Source organism: Dendropsophus ebraccatus, chromosome 2 (genome assembly GCF_027789765.1).
Source record: "Dendropsophus ebraccatus isolate aDenEbr1 chromosome 2, aDenEbr1.pat, whole genome shotgun sequence".
NCBI classification, from domain to species: domain Eukaryota; kingdom Metazoa; phylum Chordata; class Amphibia; order Anura; family Hylidae; genus Dendropsophus; species Dendropsophus ebraccatus.
In genome coordinates, this window is record NC_091455.1 from 180,356,020 (window position 1) to 180,376,901 (window position 20,882).

A 20,882-nucleotide genomic window follows, 5' to 3' on the forward strand; every position below is an offset into this window, starting at 1 on the left:
CTTAGTAAATCCCATTGAACTTTTAATTACAAATGCCACCCTTCATCTTGTCCAGTCACTCCCAGGTCAATGACTAATGTAGGGAAAGGTTAGTGACTAGAGCGTAATGTTTAAACAATGATCAATCATATATCACTGCGGAGGAGTTGTCACTGTAATGAGATTTCTTTCTATTGCATTGTTGCTTGGCAAACATTTTTAACTTTTTTAAACCATACTTCTACAATGCTACTATACTTTATAAGTCATTGTGTGTGACTATGAATTTTAACCAGCAATTTCTCTGGATATTTGTTTTAGTAAATAATTGTATTCCCTATGAAATAACCATTCTGGAACATATTTCCCCATTGGTCTGTGCAACTTCAAGCTATCTCAGATAGCCTTAAATTGTCAATTTTGGGGACATATTGTTATGTCTATGCCTGTTAAGACCAAAAAGTACGGCCAAGACTGCCCTTTTGGTCATGATTCAGTGTGCAGGTTTCCTACCAGTCTGATTCCAGCACTTGCTTTATGGGGATTGACAGGTCTCACCAAACCCATCTGGTTTCTTTCACTAGCCCTAGCCAGGATTGCAGTTGGTTTAGACTAAGTAGTGATGGACAGTTGCCTTCTTTACTTCCCTCCCATCCCTGTCAGTCTTTGTTCTTTGTGGTCTGGATGTCAGAGGGCTGGTCCAATCATTCTCTGGACTGGGACTCTGACATCTCATAAGAAGTCAACTTGTGCTCTTGGACATCACTAGCGTTTCATATTGGATTGCTTGAGTTTCCGACCATTTTGCTTGTACTTCTGGCCTCCATTTTTCTTGATGTGTTTGAACCATGCTGCTATCTCCAGTTTGACCTGTATGTGCCTATTTTTTATTGTGTTTGTCTCTCTTGTCTTGTTCTGCGTTTCACTTAATGAAGGAAAATTCGCCCAGTTGTGGCAGCCCACTTAGGGTCGGACTGACAAGTAGGCAGGGACAGTCTTGGAGCATCTGTCTGTCCCTATCTTCCATCCAGGTCCCAAGTTCCCTTACACATGTGTCCAAATATATATTTACAGAAGGAGGAACATAATTCCAGCTTGTGTAGTAATATATTGGTTGGGATTTGCTGGTAGTTTTTACTACAGTAATATGGTAATAGTAAAGACATTCAAAGGAAAGCTTTTTTTTTTTTTTTTTGCGGGGGGGGGGGGGGAGGGGTATTAGAAGCCTGTAGTAGCTGATATTTATTTCCTTCCTGTAACGATGATCTTCACATGATGATTAAAACATGTCCCTGAGGCAGAAGCATTGTGCTCAACTAGTTTCTCTATTTTAACTTGAAGGGCGAGACTCAACCCAAATCCTATGTGTTTAAGGAGTAAATCTCCGTATCATATTCTGACAGCAAAATCTGCTCACATTCTAGAAAATAGTTTATGGTTGGAGCAACACAGTGTGATCCATCATCTGTAATCCAACATCCGTACGTCTGTGCACAGGCCAAACGATAAGCTATTTTGTGAGATACAATATAATTAGTAACATGTCCGACCTCTGGGATCACCTGTGATCTTAAGATCAGGGACCCGACTCTCCCAGGTGAATGGATTGGCAGGTCGGCATTTGCACCTTTTATTCTCTATGGAGCTGCTGCTGCTGTTTGAGATAGCTGAACAGTGGTCAGTATCTCTGGCAGCTCCATATTTTGTGGATAGGGGATATGTTTTTAGTTGCTGGAATACAGCTACAACTACAGCTTATTGGGCGGATACCCCTTGAAATACCTGCAGCAGCCAGACTTAGGGTATGGCATCAGCAGAGGACACATTGTGGAGGCCCCCTCGCCACATAGTGACTACTTATCTGGTCTTGTTATTCTAGTTAAATCAGACAGACTCAACTAAAACGACTTGACAGACAGCATCGGTGCAGCCCCTTCAGAGACCCAAGCATCTGCCGCCTGAGGCAAGATATTTATCTCACCTTATAGCAGATGCAGCCCTGACTGTGAGGCCGCTGCATAGCAACTACTCCAAACTAAAAGACAGACTAGCATAATAATTCCAACTTCAAGTCTTCTTTTTCTATACATATAGAGGGTATACTAGTGACTGCAAGTCTTAGCAATACAAAGCTTTTTGTCCTTCTGGAATGTATTCCAATGGTCCAATAGTTTTCCCTCTTATTATTGAATAAATGCGAAGATTGTGGAATTTAATTAACTTTCTGAGAACAAAAAGCTAAAAAAATTGCAAAAGCAGGATTCAGTGAAAACCTAAATTGTATAGGGCCAGCTTTACTTTAGCCCTTCTCTCTATGCCTTGTTTTGTAGCTTTTATGGTATATTTACCTTGTCTCTTAATTGTTGCATCTCATATTCCACCATGTGTTTTTCTAAAAATCCAGTTTTACTTGATTTTACTTCCTGTGAATTAAAGCTGAATGTTCATTAGTATTAGCATACAGTAAACACGACTTTATTGTAAATCTCTGACTTACATATAAAACTGTGCAAATATGACCTGTGTATTAGTTTACAAGAAAGTCTACCATGGATACAGCACCATTTTTTTCAGTATGACTTATTGTATTCTCTGCAGCCAATTTTTTAAGAAATTCTTTAAAGGGGCACTCAATTTTTTTTTCTTTTAAATCAACTGGTGCCAGAAAGTGTCAGAGTTTTGTAATTTACTTATATTTAAAAATCACCAGTTCTTATTGACTGCTGTATGTCCTGCAGTAAGTGGTGTATTCTTTCCAGTCTGAAACAGTGCTCACTGCTGCCACCTCTGTCTGTGCAGGAACTGTCAAGAGCAGGAGAGGTTTTCTATAGGGATTTGCTACTGCTCTGAATAGTTCGTGACATGGACAGAGGTGGCGGCAGAGAGCACTGTGTCAGACTGCAAAGAATACATCAGTTCCTGCAGGACACACAGCAGCTGATGAGTACTGGAAGACTGGAGATTTTTAAATAGAATTAAATTACAAATCTCTTGCACTTTCTGACACCAGTTGATTTGAAATAATTTTTTAATATAATTATATAAAATGCAACTTAGTAGGGAATGACAAGGGTACACCCCTCAACAACCTAATATTCAAGGCCAATCCTGAGGATTTTAAAATTCCAGATGATCCCTTTCAGGTGTACATGTAGGCCAGGTGTACATGTAGGCCGGGTTCACACAATGTATGACAGCCGCCGTTCTGTGACACAGCTGTGTCACAGAACGGCCGCTGTCTGTGAAGTTCATCCCGGCCGGTACTGCAGTACCAGCCGGATGAACATCACTTTATCTTAATTGGGATGCAGGTGCATTCGGGTGTGCCGTTCTCTAATTTAGCATAGCACACAATGGAAGTACGCCGGGAGCAGCACTTCCCATTGTGTACACAGTCTATTCTGTGCGGGTGCTATACCCGTAAAGATCCCCTACCGATGCACGCTATATCCGTACCGATCGTGCTGCAGCGCGTCCTCTCCTGGCTCGTCGTGATAAGTCGGATTTACAATGGAGCACTATGTCCATGGTAAGAGACTACAAACAAACCCTCCTATATGATCCTGCAGCCCTATGCCTTCTCATTGCTCTCATACTTTAGTGCTTACATAATTATGTGATATTGATCTACATGGAAAACCAAGAACAATGCAAAAATACATACATATTTCCATGATGTCACTACTGAATGACACTACCAGCACTCCACTACCATAGAATACTGCTGACAGTGATATATCAATATTTGCTAGGTCTTTTTTAGGTATCTATTTTCTTGGGGGATATACTAAACCTGCATGGGTAACTTGATTCTCCATTCTGCATAGTAGGAAATGCATGGAAATTTTATATCTGAGTTGAAAGATTATCACATACTTGCCATTGTTCTAAGCATTGTTATGCTTAGAAAAGCCAGAACTCGTGAATGTCCAGCCCTGAACAGGACTTATTGTGAAGATTCTGGTCTATTCCAGCTCATATTTCACATTCTATTCATATAGATAATTATTCAGAGCGAACGGTTCTATGTCTATACTTGATGACCAGAGAGACTTTAGAGAGGGAAGGAGGACCCTCTGGATGACCAGGTCACAGGTTATATGGCTGTTGGGAACTAGCTGCCAGGTATGGTTAGGCGACAATGGCCTTGTATTAGATTTAAAGGGTTACTCCTACCTGACAAAGTTATCCCCTATCCACGGGATAAAGAACAAATAGCTGATTACAGGGGTCCAAACCCCCCCCCCCTCCAATATGGGGACCCCAGTCTCCCAAGACACTGTACTTAGCTCTTTCTATAGCCCCCATAAAGAATGGATATAGTGGCAGCAGGCACGACATTGCAGGGGGTCCAACAAACCACAGCAGCAAGTTATCCCTTGGACTGGGGGATAACTTTTTTGGATGAAAAACCTCTTTAAAGAAAGCTGGGTTCAGTACTTACCCAAGTTGTACCGTTTGAAGTGCAGGAAGGTGAATAGAGTGTTAGGGTCCCACATCCTGGGGCCATCTCCTCATTGTGAATTGTCACTATTTGGTCAGGTATCTGTGCTAAGATCCTCAAGTTTAGAAGAATTAGAACTTTAGCACTCTGGCGTTTACCCAGGAACACAAAGACTTGGAAATAAACACATACTGTACATAGATATGTTTAATGAGTCTTGTTCAGTCCAGGGCTGAGTTTTCAGACCCATACCGATCGTGAGAACGAGCCAGGAGAAGACCACGCATGGTGCGGTCCTCTCCCGGTTCTGGATGATGGGATCAGTCAGGCTCAAGCTGATAGCCTATGTAAGACTATGGAGCCCGACTGAATTCACTGACACAGAGCAGGGAGCGGACCGCACTGCAACACATGTTCTCCTAGCTTGTTCTCACAATCGGTACGGGTCTGAACACTAAGACCTGGACCCATCAAAACGTTTGACATGTCTCTCTGACATGTTAAAAGTTTTTTTATGATGACAGTTACACTTTAATATGTGTGTAGATATTGCCATATTTGGTAATACTGTAACTAACATACTGTATAGCTGGACAATACATTGTTCATAATCCTTAACCTGTAATTCCGGTTTCTCTGTAGGAGTTAACAGTAAACACATAAAAAACCTCATATTACTTTCTGTAGCCACACCTTGCTGCTGAGCACTACATGCCCGTGTCACTTCTCAGATAGATCCCAGGTTTTCAGCTTACGCTATATGTATACATGAGGGACTGTGTCACCTAGTTTGGTCTGTAATATATGATGTAGACAAGTTTGGAAAATGTAATAAAAATCGAAATACATAAAATGATACGTTATTGACCAAGATTATTTGCAACAAAGGGTTAATAAAAAGGTCTGACATGCTAAAAGAAATCTCAATCTCTTTGTGTATTGAGTTGCATTGACATGTCTGAGAAGATGTGTTAGGATTTTTAGGAAAGTGAGACCACATGGTGTTGGTTAGCACCTAGAGAAAAGATTGCCGTGTATAACAGATCATATGTCCCTTTCTAATCGTATAGGTAATAATTAATTAATCTGAACAGGAAGAGCGGAGGCTTCTTTTCAAGTTTGTATTTAATAGATACTTGAGAGAAGGAGTGAGAACATCCTGGGTGACTAAGTGACATGGTCGACAGGTAATGGCTTCCAGATCAGATGTTGTGATGTTGTGATGTTTTTATGCCCTTAGGCCATATGGACAGATGTTGCAACCCCTTTATTCTCAAAAACAGTGAGGGACCAAGTCTAGTCCCATTCTTAGTGATAGGCTGTCACCTTACTAGATGGGAATAGCCCTTTAAAAAAATTGAGAAGTTATATATCATGACTCTATGCTTCTTGGAATCTATCCAGTATGCAGCAAACCAAGCAGCGCTCATTGATTCATCATTCCTACTCCTGACCTTTTATCTAACTATAAAATCATTTCTTCTCCTTCCATTGTCTATTTTCCAGAGAGTAGCTGTAAATGACTGCATAGCTGTGACAAGACAATGGGATCTGTTCTAAATGAATATTTAGAAATAATTCTTGATAGTTGGTATATAACTAATAACACCAATGTTAAAGGGAAACTGAGATATGCAGATATCAGTGCTTCTGGTTTCCCATTGCTGATCACATGAGCAGTGTATGTAGCTTCAGTGCTGCCTTGTGATCCGGCATGTTCCTGAAAAATTGTTTTAATGCTCTGGCTAACATTGTCCCCAAGGGTTGTCTGTCACACTGTATGCATCCACCCCGCACAGCCTCTGGCCACCCCACTCTCCGACCAATGCTGTTTCCCTTTAAGGTATGATGATTATTAGCCAATTATTGGTTGATAATTAGAGATGAGCAAGATTCAAATGCAGATTGTTCAAATGCAGATCGTGCAAACTCGAACTTTCACCTAAATCGCTTATTACTATTGATAATCAACCCGTACAAGGCTATGTTCATACTTTTTTTTTTTTTTTATAATTATAATACACTTCCCATATAATAGTCATGCAAACCTCGTGCTGGCAATGGCCATTGGGCCACCTGAGTCTCCAAGTAGAGTCATGCATGATAAGTTTGCACTGCCCGACCTCTCGGAGGGATAAGCCGTTGCCAGAGTAGTCTGACTGCGGCTTACCACTTCCCATAGGGAACACATGTTCCTAGTACAAATGTATCAGTGTCACTTGGGGTAATTCCTGGAGAGACTCTGAAGGACTTGTGGTGAGATGGACAGTTATTCAAGCCAAATTAAATACCAGTTTGAGCGATTATCAGTACTATTGATAATTATAAGGAGGTTCCAGAGGAAGATTAAGAAACCCATGGTATAGGGCTGTCTAGTTTCTTGGTATTAATTTTAGTGGCAAGGAACAGCAAAGGCACAGCAAACTCTGGGAACAATGTATTATTTTGGCACACTGGATTATGCTTTTTATTTCTCCGAGCCTTCTAGACTGTGCATTGAATATACTTTTGCTCTGCTAGTTTCTATACAAGATAGCAAATGTACATGTCCAAAATGCTACTAAAGGATATTAGTGAATATGTTATTATACAGAAATGACCAATCCCCCCATGTATGTGATGTTATAGTCAAAGGAAAACAAAACTACATAGGTATTATTTGGATAGGGCTTCATTCTTTATTCTTCACATTCATGACCTTTATGGACACACACTTTATAAGACTACAAATGATGTTTTAATATCAGCCTAAATCAAACATGCAAATGCTCAGAATCAGGACTTACATTATCCCACTGTATAGGGAGGTTGGTTTCATGAGTATTGCTTTCCTTAGCTGCTTGTTTTATAGCTGATGATAGATATATAGAGTAAACATTTATTCATGGAGGACATTGGAGGACATGTTTGCCGAGCAACAGTGAACAATAGAAGCATCTTGAGAAATACTTGCCTTTCAAAGATTGACAGGCGGTGTTTATTTAAATATGTCACAAACAAATTTTTAAAGAGTACCTCCCCTTTAATAGAAATACAATATATAATGCAAAATAAAGAATAAAGAATGATGATTGGAGAATGGTAAATGTTATACCTATGAACAAGAAGGGGAGTAGAGAAGAGCCCAGCAACTACAGGCCAGTTAGCTTAAAGGAGAAGTCCGGGCTCGGTACGCTGCTATGGTGGCGGCTGACTGGCTGAGCGGGCCTGAAATGGCAAAACTTAGGTCCCCACTCAGACCAGGAAGCCGCCTGGGGACCGGGAACTGGAACAGAGGACAGCGGACCCCAATGCTGGAGCCAGGGACATAGGTGCATGTTGAGGAAAAACACCACCAAACTCCAACAACTGGGATCCAGGCACAGGTCCGACTAATGGTGACCAGATGAATAATGTAAAACTATAAAAGTTTAGTAAAAAGACCCAACGCGTTGGATATTTTTAATAAACTTTTATAGTTTTACATTATTCATCTGGTCACCATTAGTCGGACTTGCGCCTGGATCCCCGTTGTTGGTGTTTGGTGGTGTTTTTCCTCATTATTCCCTTGGTAGAGTTCGGGAGTGGCTGCGGTTCGCAGGTTTATACTTTTCATGCTATTCCGAGAGTTGTGCCTCCTGTTCAGCACAACTCTATCAGGTGAGGGTTACCATATTCTATCCCTTCACCCCTTTTAGTCCAGCTGATCCGCGCCATAGAGCACTGTCCCTTGTTTTTCTTGTAGGTGCATGTTGTTATTTTCAGCCACCTCCTCCCTTTTGGGGAAAAAAACGAACCCAGACTTCTTTAAAATCTGTAGTAGTAACAATTATGGAAACACTTCTAAAAATTAAGATAATGGATCATCTAATGAGAAACAATTTGATGGATCCAAACCAGCATGGCTTTACTGAAGGCAGATTGTGTCAGACTATCCTCATTGATGTAACAAAAGTGCTGGATGAAGGTGGTGCCGTGGATATCGCCTATCTGGACTGATAGAGATGGAGCTGATACAGAAATGAGAGAAAATTGGATTTAATCCCTGGATAGTTCAGTGGATTTGGTGTTGGCTGTAGGATAGATATTTAGAGGATTGTTGTTAATAGTGTATGTTCCGAGCAGAGACTGGTGGTGTGCCACAAGAGTTTGTTCTGGGCCCTTTTCTATGTTTGTACATGAGGTAGGAGAAGGTAGGTAAGGTTTGTCTGTTTTCTGATTACACAAAAGTGTGCAATAGGGTTGAAATTATTATTATTATTTTTGTTATTAAACTGCAGTTCAATGTTTGCAAATGTAAAGTAATGCACTTGGTGAGGAAGAATCCTTAATTTGAGTATTATATTGGCAGTTCTGTGTTGGTAAAGACTTCAGAAGAGAAGGATTTTGGGGTAGTGATTTCTGACAGACTTAAATTGAGTCACCGGTGCAACTAGGCAGTGTGGAAAGCAAATTGTATGCTGGGCTGTATAGCTGGAGGTATAACCAGTGGAAAGAGGGAGATCATGATCCAGTTGTATAGAGCTCTTGTAAGACCATATCTGGTCCAGTTCTGGAGACCTCACCTAAAAAAGATATTGATAAAATAGAACGGGTCCAAAGACAGGCTACATAAATGGTGGAGGGTGTCAGGCATAAAACATATCAGGAAAGACTTAAAGTGTCACAGTCACCATAAAAAACTTATGACAAGTCACAGAGACATGTTTAAAGTTTTGATCGGTCCGGGTCTGAATGCTCAGATGTGATGATCAGGAGAACGAGCTGGGAGAAGACTGCGCTAAGCGTGGTCCTCTACCGGCTCTCTGTTACGTAATCAGTCAGACTCATAATCTAAGTCTATGGAGCCTGAATGATTATGCTAACACAGAGTGGGGAGCAGACGTACTGCAGCGCAGTCCTCTCCCAGCTCCCTGGCGATTGGTACGGGTCTGAACACTCAGACCCGGATCAAAACTGACATGTCTACATAGACACTTTAAGGATTTAAATCTGTATGGTCTGGAAGAAAGAAGGATAGGGGGGGGGGCATGATTAAAACCTCTAAATATGTTAAAAGACTAAATAAGGTCTGAGAGGGAAGTGTTTTTAACAAAAAAAATGAACTCAAGAACAAGTCAGAGGTTAGTTGGGGAAAAGATCAGAAGCAACATGAGAAAAATAATACTTTACCAAAAGAGTAGTAGATGCTTGGAACAAACTTTCAGCAGATGTGGTTGGTAAATCTACAATAATAAAATTTAAACATGCGTGGGATATACATATATCTGCCCTAAGATAATAAGAAGGGAAATACTAAAAGTGAAAACTAGATAGACCAGATGGGCATTTTCTGCCAACAATCTTCTATGTTTCTAATGTGTTTTAAGTTTTTTTCTATAAATTCAAATATTCTGCTTGTTTATATGGCATATTATAGATTGTAAATGTTTGTTGCAGACTCTGCCCTGCAAACTTGCCACAGAGTGCAGCACAATGAGGTGGATACCAAACGTGCAGGCAGTGGGATTTACAGTTGAATAGAGGCAGAAAAATTGATGAAAAATGACTAAGTGGTATAGGTTATAGTCCAGTTCTTCATTGCACCAAAGTAGGAAATAGAACAAGAGCGGGAGAGGAAACACATTTGCAAATAGAGATAAAAAAAAAAAAAAAAAACACCCAATGCTTAGGAGGGTACGTCAAACAAAGTACATCTGGTTTTGCTACTAAAGAAGAGTTCCAATACAGTGTCACACGGCTACAGTAAGTGTCTTGTATACATGCCTATTTATATTGTTTTACTGTTTTTATAATGGTTTGTACTGTTTTTGTATTATTATAATGTTATATGCTATTGTTGTCTATGAATAAGAGGAAGGCTGTATGTACTTCAAATGGACTCAAATACTTAACATGGGAACATTCTAGGTTGTGAGGAGAGGGTGACTCTGGGCAGGCCTCTCCTTAAAGGGGTATTCCAGGGAAAATCTATAAATTAGCAATGGAAAGGGTTAACCAAGGTTAACCCTTTCCTAATATACTTACCTGTCCGTTTTTGGCCCCCCAAGGAGATCTCCGGTCCGGTCACGTGATGGTCCGGGCTGCAACTCGCGGATCCTCTTCTTCCGGTTCGGTGACGTCACCATAGCGGGCCGGCGTCGGCTCTCCTATTAGCAGCAGAGCACTAAACCCTGACTGGCTTGGTAGCGTGTAGCCAATCAGGGTTCAGTGCTCTGTGTCCCTGCTGTACCAAGTTAGCCGGGTGCTGATGTCCCCGGCCCCCCTCCTTCATGTATTATCACCCCGATCTCTCCCCCGGCCCTCTGTATAATTACCCCGATCTCTCCCCCGGCCCCCCTCCTTCATGTATTATCACCCCGATCTCTCCCCCGGCCCTCTGTATAATTACCCCGATCTCTCCCCCGGCCCCCCTCCTTCATGTATTATCACCCCGATCTCTCCCCCGGCCCTCTGTATAATTACCCCGATCTCTCCCCCGACCCCCTCCTTCATGTATTATCACCCCGATCTCTCCCCCGGCCCTCTGTATAATTACCCCGATCTCTCCCCCGGCCCTCTGTATAATTACCCCGATCTCTCCCCCGGCCCTCTGTATAATTACCCCGATCTCTCCCCCGGCCCTCTGTATAATTACCCCGATCTCTCCCCCGGCCCCCCTCCTTCCTGTGTATACAGTCCTATTCAAAGATCGCTCAGCCCCCGGTGTAACTGCTGCCTGCGCTGGCCCCGATCTCCGCACCTGTACTCAGCTGACAGGCGCTGTGTACGAAGCAAGGAAGAAATCTCTCCTGCACTCACTTACACAGCGCCTGTCAGCTGAGTACAGGTGCGGAGATCGGGGCCAGCGCAGGCAGCAGTTACACCGGGGGCTGAGCGATCTTTGAATAGGACTGTATACACAGGAAGGAGGGGGGCCGGGGGAGAGATCGGGGTAATTATACAGAGGGCCGGGGGAGAGATCGGGGTAATTATACAGAGGGCCGGGGGAGAGATCGGGGTAATTATACAGAGGGCCGGGGGAGAGATCGGGGTAATTATACAGAGGGCCGGGGGAGAGATCGGGGTGATAATACATGAAGGAGGGGGGCCGGGGACATCAGCACCCGGCTAACTTGGTACAGCAGGGACACAGAGCACTGAACCCTGATTGGCTACACGCTACCAAGCCAGTCAGGGTTTAGTGCTCTGCTGCTAATAGGAGAGCCGACGCCGGCCCGCTATGGTGACGTCACCGAACCGGAAGAAGAGGATCCGCGAGTTGCAGCCCGGACCATCACGTGACCGGACCGGAGATCTCCTTGGGGGGCCAAAAACGGACAGGTAAGTATATTAGGAAAGGGTTAACCTTGGTTAACCCTTTCCATTGCTAATTTATAGATTTTCCCTGGAATACCCCTTTAAGCCTCTTAGATTTTATTAGGCCTTATTTACAAGTCCCGTTAAAATTGTCCTTGGTCGTGGATCCACAACCACGGACAATTTTAGGGACCATTGAAGTGAATGTGGCCATTCACATGATCCGTGCTGCGACCCACACCTCAAAAAAATAGGACATGTTGTAGTGCGGATCGCGGCACAGATCATCCCCCCTGTGCCCGACCGCAGAGATGACAGGAGAGCATGATGTGCTCTCCTGTCATTTCATCTCCTACTCACCTACTCGCCACACTCTTCTGGCAGCGTAGTCCTGGCCACTTCTAGTGAGCGCTTGTAGCCGGTCAGCGCGGGGAGTAGGTGAGTATGAGATGAGATGACAGGAGAGCAACACCATGCTCTCCTGTCATCGCTGTGGCTGGGCGGCGGAGGGGATCCGTGCAGGGCAGCGGTGGAGGCTCCGTCTAGATGATCCGCGCCGCAATCCTCATCCGGATCGCTGCACAGATTTTGTGAATGAGCCCTTAGATCTTATTATTTAGCTTGGAGTGGGGAGGTTGAAAAAAGAGTGTCTAATCTCTATCCTTCTAGTTTTAGGTCCAAAACCCACTGCAACACACCAGTGTGAGCAGAGTAATGCATTCATTCTCCGCCCGGTATGATATGAAAGTCTTTGAATCGCTGTGGCACTGTCTGTCAAACAGAATATTGTTGTATAGGAGTGTAGGAGGAGTGCAGGAACCAAGGGAAAAAAAATGATGAATACCATAGCTATCCTAGGACCCCTTGAGGCTTCAGGCTGGGCCCTGGGGCTTCACCTCTACCAGACATTTTCCATAGGGCTGGACCAGTGGGCAGGCATTGCAGTTCAAATCACAACTTGTTAAAACTTGTTTCTTAGGAGTCCACTGTGAGCCAACCAGGGAGTGTTTTGTCTGTGGGCTTAAGTGGAGTGTAGACAGGGCCGTCTTAACAGTATTATGGGCCCCTGGGCAGAGGTGCGAATTGGCCCCCCCAACCGCCACCATCAAATCCCCCACATCTTTGCATATAGTGCCCCCCATAGTAGCCAATCCCCCCCATAGTAGCCAATCCCCCCCATATAGTGCCCCCCATAGTAGCCAATCCCCCCATATAGTGCCCCCCATAGTAGCCAGTGTCCCCCATAGTAGCCAGTGCCCCCCATAGTAGCCAGTGCCCACATAGTAGCCAGTGCCCCTCATAGTAGCCAGTGCCCCCCATAGTAGTCAGTGCCCCTCATAGTAGCCAGTGCCCCCCATAGTAGCCAGTGCCCCCATAGTAGCCAGTGCTCCCATAGTAGCCAGTGCCCCCCATAGTAGCCAGTGCCCCCCATAGTAGCCAGTGCCCCCATAGTAGCCAGTGCCCCCCATAGTAGCCAGTGCCCCCCACAGTAGCCAGTGCCCCCCATAGTAGCCAGTGCCCCCCACAGTAGCTAGTGCCCCCATAGTAGCCAGTGTCCCCCATAGTAGCCAGTGCCCCCCATAGTAGTCAGTGCCCCTCATAGTAGCCAGTGCCCCCCATAATAGCCAGTGCCCCCCATAGTAGCCAGTGCCCCCATAGTAGCCAGTGCCCCCCATAGTAGCCAGTGCCCCCATAGTAGCCAGTGCCCCCCATAGTAGCCAGTGCCCCCACAATAGCCAGTGCCCCCCACAGTAGCCAGTGTCCCCCATAGTAGCCAGTGCCCCCATAGTAGCCAGTGCCCCCATAGTAGCCAGTGTCCCCCATAGTAGCCAGTGCCCCCCATAGTAGCCAGTGCCCCCATAGTAGCCAGTGCCCCCCAAAACAACAAACCAGTTACTCACCCGTCTGCCGGCCCCAGCAGCTCCTCTCCCGTCAGCGCGCACTCCCGTCATCCTCCGGCACAGGCAGCGGGGTACAGAGAGACTGCCTGTGTTGGAAGTGTCCTGCAGACTCTATCCGGGACACAGGCAGCGTTTCTGTACCCTGCTGCCTGTTCCCGGAGGATGCCGGGAGTGCGCGCTGCCGGGAGAGGAGCTGCTGGGGCCGCCGGACGGGTGAGTTCCTGGACTGCCCGCCCCTTCTATCGCCGCTTAGCTGAGTCGATCAGAAGCCCAGGAAAGTGCTGCTCATTGCACTTTCCTGGGCTTCTGATCTGCTCAGCTGAGTGGCGATAGAAGGGGCGGGCGGAGGGGGTTGCTCACTATGCATATGCATATGCATAGTGAGCGGCAATAGAGGGGGCGGGCGGGACGGCTTCCTTGCGGTGCTCAGCACTGCTTGGGAGCCGTCTTTGCTTTATAGGACGCACTTAGTTTTATAAGTGCGTCTTATAAAGCTAAAAATACAGGTCACAGAGGGCAGGGGCCCCCTAGGACGCAAGGGCCCCCGGGCAGCCGCCTACCCTGCCCAATGGATAAGACGGCCCTGAGTGTAGAGTTTCTGGATCACCATTTCCTATCTCATTTCCATAAGGGCAATCCCCTTGCTCCAATTATTTGTTCAAATACTGTACTACAAGAGGCCAGAGTTAACATTCATCAAGGCCGTTGCGCAAATGTTTTGGTGAATATGTGGTTTTCTTGCCCATTTTTTTTCTCTTCATGAAACAGTGTTTAATGGGTTATTATTTTATATGCATTTTTTTTTTTAAATCAGCCTGTTTTGAGTATTCACCTAAAATTTAGCATAATCCATTACTTGCACCCACTTATCATTTGTGCAATTTGAAAAAATAATCGCAAAAACAGGTGCAGGCCAATGTCTGGTCAGTAGCAGGCAAATTTTTTTGCACAATTCTTTTAAAATATATTTTATTCCGTGATTATTCTGTGAATATTCTTATTCACAAATTTATAAATATGTGTTAAATTAGTCCTATTCTGCTGGGTAAAAAAACTAATCAGTTCTGTAGAAAAATCACATAACTTAATAGTAAATGCCCCCCATGTCAATTTTTCATTGGATTACGCTTTTATCAAGTAAAAGACTAAGGGCCTTATTACAGAGTGATAATCGGACAAATCTGCCCGATTCGGCCGATTATTGCCCTGTGTAATAGAGACAACAATCAGCTGATGAAACAGTTATCAGCTGATTGTTTCTTTAGGCCCAGACCTAAAATCATCAGCCACTGACCACGCATTAGTATGTGTAATAGCGATGCGAAGCCGATAGAGATGAGCGAACCTGGAGCATGCTCGAGTCGATCCGGACCCGAACTTTCGGCATTTGATTAGCTGTGGCTGCTGAACTTGGATAAAGCCCTAAGGCTTATGTGGAAAACATGCATATAGTCATTGGCTGTATCTATGTTTTCCAGAAAACCTTAGAGCTTTATCCAACTTTAGAAGCCACCGCTAATCAAATGCTGAACGATCGGGTTCGGATGGACTCAAGCATGCCCCAGGTTCGCTCATCTCTAGCAGCCGACTAAGCCAATCACTGGCTGGGACCGCTACAACCAGTGATTGGCTGAGCAGCTTGACAGCTCAGATAGGACGCATACAGAGCGTGGACAGATAAAGTATTAACTGTTTGGGCAAGGGTTGCATGGACATTGCTAACTATGTCCGTGCAGCCCTTAATAATCGATTATCAGGACGTGTAATAGGCCCACAAAAGGAGCCCAAGTCTAGCAGATCGGTGCTCGTTTACAATATTGATCAGGCCTTAATCGGCTCATAGGACCCTAAGTTACATTTCTATCATACCAGTGTTTGGCTTCAAGTGCACCCCAAATACTATCTGACCAGATTTGATACGGTGTACACTGTACACTGCTCCTCTTTATTAGTGCCAGTGTAAGCATTTCCCTGTGAAGCCCCTGTGTTGTAGAACCACAAGTCCCAGCACTATCCCAGGTGTTTCCTCTGCTGCTAAGCCAGCGTGTGTTCTTTTTGGGATTGCAGCACCAATGTATAGTCAAACTGAAGCTTACAGTGCTGCTGCTGGATACCAGGTAATAAAGAATGAGATTATATACAAAGCATGTTAGTAAGTTTTTCCATTCTGATATTTTATAAACTATATTTATCTGATCAGCAGTGAGTCTGTACATGTAGCTACCAGAGATACCTTAATGACTATCAATTGTTTTTACTAAAAAAAAAAAAAAAAAAAAACTTTTAGGTACAGGACCACAAATGTAGAGAGTATAAAAAAGTTAACAGTACACAACAGTATACATGAGCCAGGATGGCAGTCATGATAACAGATACGTTCACATGTTTTTTGCTGTAGCCATACTTTCTCATTCCCTGAGGCATGATAACGTACTTCACTTTCTGTCCCAGCTTATATGTCATACATAATACATGGTTACGCCTAATCCAGCTGATCCTTTAATAGAAGAAAGCGATGTCTGCATTGCAGCCGCTGGATAGTCGGCATAAATGCTAAAGGAGGCATGGTGTCAATATTCCATATATCTACATATCCCTATAACATAGACAGGCGACGGGTCAGTCTGTTTGTCTGTAACACTGTTGCTTATCTTCGCTTTGAATATTATTTAGGCCCTGCTCTTTTATAGCCTGCGTTTTTAATGACAAATAAAAGTTACTTTCAAAATTACTTTGTTAGTTCTGTTAAGTTCCAAGGAGTTGTATAGAATGGGTTCTTGTGTGTATGTGTTTCAGAAATACAGGAGTGCAGACCCCCATACACATTATAGAAAAGTGGCTGGACCCTATGTTTTTGGTGGGACCGACCAGCTGCCTGGTGTTTAATATACAGTAGTTCTCATCGGGACACTTCATCAATGAGGCCACTGGAAGCTGTGGCCTCAGGCAGCACCCCCTGCTGTCAGAAAGGGGACAGCATGGCCAGTGCAGGTGCTGCGCCTAGCCCTTTAACTGTATGTGGTTATGATCACAGGCGAGGGGTTGCAGATGAGAAGGTACAGGTGGACAGGACTGCAGCACTGCAAGCCAGGTAAGTATGGCTTTTTTTTCGTATACAAAGGGAATGCTGACATGGGGGATTGGGATGCATGCTGTGAGATTACTTACTGGGGGGGGGCTAACTACCCCAGGGACTACATACTGGTGGGATACCTACATGTGGGTGCTAACTATATGGGATATACACATTACTGGGGGGCTAAAAAGGGGCGCCTCTCTCTCTAGTTCGCCTTGGGCAGCAGAGTTCAATTCAGAGTTAATTGACCCTGGGGCCTCCCAACAAATAATGTCCACAAAGAGTTAGGCATGTTGAATATCAATTACCTATCCTTCTGGGAACACAGATGGCAGCAGCTTCACCCCCTTTTTCCAAAGCACATGAACGCTCAGTCAAGCTGAGGCTTCATCTGTATAGAGCACAGATACAGCTGCAACGCCACATACAAGGTGAGGACAGGCGTGGCAACTATATTTTTGTAATCCTGGATAATCCCTTAAATTCTCCTTTACAAGCTGCCAACAATAATGTAGATGGGCTTGTACTCAGAGAGTTAACATGAAGCTCTATAATAGTAATAATGGTGTTAACACCAAATTCATCAAGAATTAAAGCATCTAGAAGCAATAAACTCTTCCATATTCAGCTGAGTCCAACCTTTATGTAGTAATTGCTAGGCCAGCTTCGATTTTTTCCCATCTCCTTGAAATCATTTACTAATGCAGTTAAGCACTACGCTATACGTATCATTTTAACTGTGCAACCTTTGTACAAGGAATCCTGCATTCTAACTAAGGAACACAAATTAGTAATTGACTCACTTAGCAGGACGTAACCCCCCCGTACTGTGGGCAGGGTGCATGGTAGAATTCTGGGTGGGTTGGCCCAGCAGGTAGGAGGATCGCTGCTGGTGAGGCTGGGCTCACGTTACAGGTTTGGGAAGCCGTGCTCCTCTGACAGGTAAAGGTGACAATATTAGTCCTGACAGAGAGAACTTGCAAAGAAGAAATTATATTCACAGCATAACTAAGGTAAGAGTTTGTATACTGTTTATTACGTCATGTGTAGTATTCTCCGCTGATGTTCTGTGAATGGTAGATAAGAAGAAACTTAAAACTTTTTCCTGGTAGTTGCTCTTCCACTTTTTCCTCCTAGTCACAAACTAGCATTCTGTTTCCTTGCATATGTCCTTTACTTTTACTACTGTGACTAGCGGTAGAATGTACTATTACTACTATTCTGATATAGTTATGGTAGTGCTGAGTAATAAAAGCAAAGTACTGCTATGGAATAGTAGCAGGGATTCGCTTGTAGCCAATATATCACAAAGGAAGGTGAGTCAAGGAAAGATAGATATGAAGGGTGTCTCCCTCTGTGACTCCTTACTAAAGTATGCAAGGGAACCGCCACCCTATTGCCCTAGGAGAACTATTCCCTACAGGCAAATCTCTTACACTACACGTAGGTTGGATGTAGGTTTTACTGTCCCTTCAGTTGGGTGTGGACAGGGCTGTGCTGCAGATACGGCTCTACTTATATCCACAATTCTGAACTAATTGTTTATATTTTAAATGTCAACATTTAAAAATGAATTAGAATTACTGTCACCTGTGATTATCTGTGACGACTACTCTCTGTGATTACATAATATAATAAAGATATCATATCTCTAGAATATTCACTGTAGATGTGAATCTGAAGCTGATCTGTTCCAAATATTTCCCGGATTCATACGAATAGTATATACTACAACAAGGGTAGACCTAGAGGTGTATTGGTAAGACATGGGGAGGATTTTAGTCTATATTTAAGGTATTTAGATTATTAATAATATTTTTGTCCATAGTGAAGGAAATCCTAGAGTTATGATCATGTAGGTTGTGCTATTTTCAGTGTATGGCTATGTTTCCACTTCGTAATAATATCGGTGGAAGGCGTCCATCTGTTAAGTAGACGGCTGCTAATAATGATCATTATAGATGATCCGATGTTTTTTCAAAACCTCTTAGCGTGAACTTAGTTTATATGTAGGAAATAAGATGGACTCAAGGAGAAGGTACATCATGGAAAACCTTGGAAATTTCCAGTAGGTTTGCACATTGTGGCTATAAAGTTGGAGGTTCACCTTAACCTTCCTATTCTACTGTGTAATCTAATACAATGTCTTTTACAGCTACCAGAACCAGCTAACTTGCCCTGATACAATCAGGCTTTTTAGAACATGTCAGGCATGTACACACCCAGCTGAGTTTGGCAAAGATAATGCTGAACGCTTTTCTAAACAAATATTTTTTCTCCCCCTCCTGTCTTGACGCAGTGACTATTGTTATTCCGGATTTCAACAGTAACAGCTGTCATCAAGTTTCAGGAGGAAGAATTTCTTCTCTTGAAATTTACCTACAGATCCTTAATAAAATTAATAAGTTATCTCTCCTAATACATTATAGTGACTCTTGGTTATTCAAAGTAAGCCTTCCGCTGGTTACACATTAACCATCTTTCCTCTACTTCATCATAGTCATCATTCTAACTGGGGAAGGATGTTAATGAAAAAATATTTCTTCTCTTACAACTGGAAAGCTTTTGCCTCTTTGCAATACTAGAAGACAGGCTTTTGCATCAAAAGTAAGATTTCCATACATGTAATTCCATAATGTAATACCCAACAAATTTGTCTGCCCGGGTGATCGCTAGATCATCTGGGCAGCCCATAGAAGATAGTGGCAGTCTGCTGCCGCTGCTCCTCCTGTTGCGCAGGGGGATGGCAGCATATCGCTGCTAGCATGAACGTTGATTTTTCAACATGTTGAGAGACAACAATCAGCCGACATCGTGCATGTTGTCTAATTGTTGCCTTCTATTATACAAGACGATTATCGGCTGTAACGGCTGATAATCGATTCGAGTAATAGGGCTTTTAGCTACAGCTAGAGAAGTTTTAGTTCCAACTTCTCGCCCTCCCCCTATTTAAATATCAGGGTAAATGTATAACTTTATTTATTGTTTATTTTAACAAATTCATCTACATTATTTAGCTAAGTGTTTCTTATCTTGTAATAGACTTGTATAGAATGTTCTGCCTGCCCTAGTCTGTGTGTGTATGTTTGTAACATGTGTGTGTTTTTGTTGGTAATCAAAGCATGTGTTACAAAAATTTCCATAGCAGTTCAATATTTTGAGGGATTCCTCCAGTAAACCTCATCCATATTGTTTTTGATGGTGACCACCTAGGATGTGGCTAATTCCGAACTTCTAGTAATGTGGTTTGATTTGTACTGACTCAGCAAAGAAAGAGTGCAAAGCAGATTAACCCCAAGCTTAAATTACAGCCAATGTCCTATAATCTTGTGAAGCAGAAAGAATTCTTTGAGAACTGGTTTGTTCTATTTTAAATAGTATTCGGTAACTTTACAGTGAACCACCTGGGATTGTGTAATCTCTAAAGACACTAGACACTAAATACGTCAGTGACTGTTTTGACATGCTTAAAGCACTTAAAGATCTGCAAGAAAATCCAGACTTTACATGGTCATAAAATTGTCTTTGATCTGCAGGACATCAGCAGTAATTTTACTTTTCTTTGGGGTTGGCCTGTAGCACATTCCAGTATATCAGGAACTTAAGACAGTCATTCTGCTAATAATAGGCAATATATATATATTTGCACAGAACTTCGTTTTAAAATAAATTTTTGAAGGAAAACAAAAAAGATGGTCTTCCTTTAGCCAAGTAGACCTCTTTAGCCTCTGGCTGCCATAGGGTTTTCCCTAACTAAAGTGGTGCCTATGCTTAGTAATATGGAAGCAAGATTTAGTCTGAGATGGTAGAGAGCGAGTCTTGTTTTCTTCCCATCTCCCAAATGATGGCGTATGCTGAGGAAATCACTGCCAGCTCTGGCCACACCAACAATTTATTGTACTTATTCCCACGCTCCGCCAGGGAAACAAGAGAGCAGAGTGAAACCTTAGATTATGTCACACGCCTGAACTTCAAATATTTGCCAATGTTTCCTTGCATATAGTTGCAAAAAAATTAATCGGATACTATTCACTGCTGAACAACATTTATGTTGGGGACTAGTCTGAATTTTCATTAAGGCTATGTTCACACTAAGTAAAACTACGGCCGTTGTTGCCGATGGCAACAACGGCCGTAGTTTTTGCGCAGCAGAACACAGCCTTTTAAGCAATGGGATCCCAGCCGGAGCGTACACACATCGTAT

At 43.3% G+C, this 20,882-nt stretch overlaps 1 protein-coding gene across 3 annotated transcripts in view; it reads left to right on the forward strand.

Annotated features, from left to right (window-relative positions):
• Positions 1-5,528: 5,528 nt before the first annotated feature.
• The window catches only part of VILL (villin like), a 50,571-nt gene continuing 35,217 nt past the window's right edge, over positions 5,529-20,882 (forward strand). Inside the window, exon 1 of one of the 3 annotated variants that reach the window (XM_069958820.1) lies at positions 5,529-5,610. In XM_069958820.1, the coding sequence (XP_069814921.1) occupies positions 5,600-5,610 (11 nt within the window). In that variant the 5' untranslated portion in view covers positions 5,529-5,599. Of the gene's footprint in view, positions 5,611-17,578; positions 17,692-19,214; positions 19,286-20,882 lie in introns of those variants that run through there. The other 2 variants (XM_069958821.1, XM_069958822.1) reach the window with 2 other exon arrangements.